The following is a 3,430-nucleotide window of genomic DNA, read 5'->3' as shown; positions in this document are numbered from 1 at the left end:
ATTAATTAGTAGTATTTCGAGGCAAAATGAGCCGAACACGAACGAACAAAAATTTGTCTGTGTTATTCGCGTCCGACTCGTTAACTCAGTGAACGAGCCGAACATGAGCTTCTTAATGAGCCAAAAACAAGCTGTCGCGAACAACGAACCGTTTTGACAGCCCTAGACTTGAAGAGTTCAAAGAGCAGAGATTATTTCATATTATTTTAATAGACAAGGAGTTCAAAGAGCAGAGATTATTTCATATTATTTTATAGATGAAAGCATTATTATAAATAAAAATTATAGTTAATTATGTTATGTATGTGTAGCAGTCTGTTAAGTTAATTTAAAAAGCACTAAATCTATGCAATTTAAACTCTGACAGCAATTTCTGTTAATATTTTGTGGATGAAATCATTAAATACTATACCAAAAAGAAATTTATTAATTATGTAATGTACGTAGCAGTCAGTTATAATAGCTTAAAAAGCACAATTTAAACTCTGACAGGAATTTCTGTTAATATTTTGTGGGTGAAATCATTAAATATTATACCCAAAAAAAATTATTAATTATGTAATGTACGTAGCAGTCAGTTATAAGGTTATGAGAGTCCCAACAAAGGACTTGATTCTCATATTAACCAATCATACTTAGTCTTTATTTCATATTGATATATATGATTAAGATATATATATATAGCTATCAAAATGGTTCGTTGTTCGCGAACAGCTCGTGCTCAGCTAACTAATCATAGTCAGTCTTTATTTCATATTGTTTGATAAATTTGTTTAATAATAATATTACTGTTATTATTCGTTAAATATATTTATATATAATAAATGTTTCTAGACAAAAAATGCAAATAACAATAAAAATAATACTATCAAATTTATAAGAAAAATATAAATGTAGAAAAACATAAAATTTAACAAAAATATAATTAAAATTATCATATTCACTACATATGCAAGTCTTTTAATTCATGACCTTCGAGTTGAGAAACACACATCCATCAATCGAGATCAAGATAAAAGTTTATATGTTAGACATGTAAATACATAAAGAATATTGTTATGAACCGAACACGAACGAACAGAGCTCATTCGTGTTCGGTTCTTTTGAAATTAGTTTATTTGAAATAAACTCGTGCTCGAAATTGTTCGTGAAGTCACTATTCGTGTTCGTTTATTAACGAACAAGGCAAACACGAGCTGTTTGCGAATAACGAGCTAGTTTGACATCCTTGATATTAATATATATAAATAATATATTATATTAATTATATAACTTATATTATTTAAATATAAAATAGCTATATTAGTATTAAAATTTAATTTTTTAAAATATCATAAAATTTTAATATATAATTATTTTGAATTATTTTACATTTCAAACACAAACGAACGCATCACTGTTCGTGTTTGGTTCTGTCCGTTTAACTAACCAAAAAAATTTGTTCACATTCTTCTCGTTTACTTATCGAACGAATCGAACACGAACTCATTGATGAACCAAACACTGACTGTTTAAGCCGAACACGAGCTGTTGGCGAGATGTTTTGACAGCCGTAGTCATATTTAGTGAGATTCCCCCCTTAAATTATTTGAGTTGCAATTTTTATTTTCTAGAAATCATGCATTAATATAAAAAATAAACATAAACTAGCAGTGTAATTATTGAGCTAATACGCTAAAAGCTAAGCTTAGCTTTTAATTGTTTTCACTAGGTTTCCATAAACTTAACATTAAATAATTACATATTATTTTATAAATTACTCACAAGTTTTCTGGTCCTGACATTCTGCCACAAGAAGCAACCCATCCATCCCACAGGCCACAGTTCATCATCCTCTCCACTTGCTCTCTCTCTCTCTCTCTCTCTCTTTCTCTCTCTCTCTAAATCATCTCCATCCCTGTCAATAATTCTTTCCCCTGCATGCGCCCTCTTGTCGCCTAGCTCTTGGGACAGAACCTTCCACCTCCCATTATTCCTCCCCTCTCTCTCCCTCTGCACCCACTTTCTTCTTTCTCCACCACTTCGCCCATACCATTCTGCGCATCATGGTTGCCAAACTCGATCACGGCGCATCCTCCGCGCAGCAGAACACCAACTCTCCCCCACTCAACTGCCCCCGCTGCGACTCCACCAACACAAAGTTCTGCTACTACAACAACTACAGCCTCGCCCAGCCTCGCCACTTCTGCAAATCCTGCAAGCGGTACTGGACCCGCGGCGGAACCCTCCGCAACGTCCCCGTCGGCGGCGGCTCCCGCAAGAACAAGCGATCCAAGAAATCATCTCAATCTCACCGACCCTCCTCCTCCATCGCCGACACCACCCCTTCCCTTCCACAGCCTCCACCCACTGATCTCAATTCCTTGCTCTATGCTTTTCCCCCGATCATCAATTCCTCGACCGTCTTCTTCCCTAAATTCGATTTCGATCCGCAGGTTCCTGAATTTGAAGAAAACTTCCAGCCCTGCCATGGCGCTGCAAATCTGGCCGATTTACAGAAAACGGCGACAAATTTTCTTGGGGATTATTCGCTGAATTCTCAAATGCTTGCTTCTTCGGGTCCGATGGTTGCAGAGACATTCCAGCCATTGATGCCCTATGATGATCTCGAAATCGGAGCAGGGAACAACGCTTCAAATAAATCAATAGATTGGCCGCATGTGGTGAAGGAGATTAATCCATTAGAAGCTACGAGTTCGGGCGCCGGTGCTGCTGCGCAGTCTGGTTATCAGTACTGGAATCGGGCGACGAGCAGCAGCTGGCCGGAATCCGGGTCGTCGGTTGCCCCTCTTATCTAACTGGCAAAACCAAACATGCTAATTATTTTCTCAATTGATCATCAAGCTTGGCTCTAATCTTCTTGTCCTGTTCTTAGTATTACATAAACTGATCAGACCAGATGGATCGGAGAGATCATGTCGGATGCGAAGGCCTCTCCGGCGCCTCGTGCTGTTTTTGAGTCATTGCGGCGTTGAGAGAAATCTATTTGCTCCGAGAGGAACCTCGGATCCATTGCATCATCAGCTTATTTCATTAAAAGTTATTGTTTTTCTCCAGCAAAAAGTATCAGAATTTGGAGATCGGAAGGAAATGAATTTAGATGGAGGGTGGCTTTTTTATCTGTTTTGTAAGTTTGTTTTGTTAATTATATGTACATACCAAGCCATAGCTATGGTTACATATCTTCATGCTTCTTCTTCTTCTTCTTCTGGTTTTGGTTCGGACTGATCTCCAAAACTCCATAATTTGCTTTCCTTTCTGTTCCTGCCTTAATTTTAAAGGAAACTGATTCTGATTAAAAGCTGTTAAGATTTAGAGTGAGGGAGAACAGTGATGACTAATGAGCTGCTTATTACAGTTCTTTAATGGGGAGTCACATATTAATTTTCATAAAAAAATTTAGAATTTTGGAGAATTTTTTTTTTAATAT

At 36.8% G+C, this 3,430-nt stretch overlaps 1 protein-coding gene across 1 annotated transcript; it reads left to right on the top strand.

Annotated features, from left to right (window-relative positions):
- The first annotated feature begins 1,797 nt into the window (after positions 1-1,797).
- Positions 1,798-3,192, top strand: LOC110032649 (dof zinc finger protein DOF3.6-like). Its single transcript, XM_020736344.1, has one exon. The coding sequence runs from the start codon at positions 2,046-2,048 to the stop codon at positions 2,796-2,798; it is 753 nt and encodes a 250-aa protein (XP_020592003.1). The 5' UTR covers positions 1,798-2,045; the 3' UTR covers positions 2,799-3,192.
- The last annotated feature ends 238 nt before the right edge of the window (positions 3,193-3,430 follow it).

The sequence above is a fragment of the Phalaenopsis equestris genome, unplaced genomic scaffold, assembly GCF_001263595.1.
Source record: "Phalaenopsis equestris unplaced genomic scaffold, ASM126359v1 Scaffold000994, whole genome shotgun sequence".
NCBI classification, from domain to species: Eukaryota; Viridiplantae; Streptophyta; class Magnoliopsida; order Asparagales; family Orchidaceae; genus Phalaenopsis; species Phalaenopsis equestris.
This window is presented reverse-complemented; position numbering and strand designations above follow the sequence as displayed.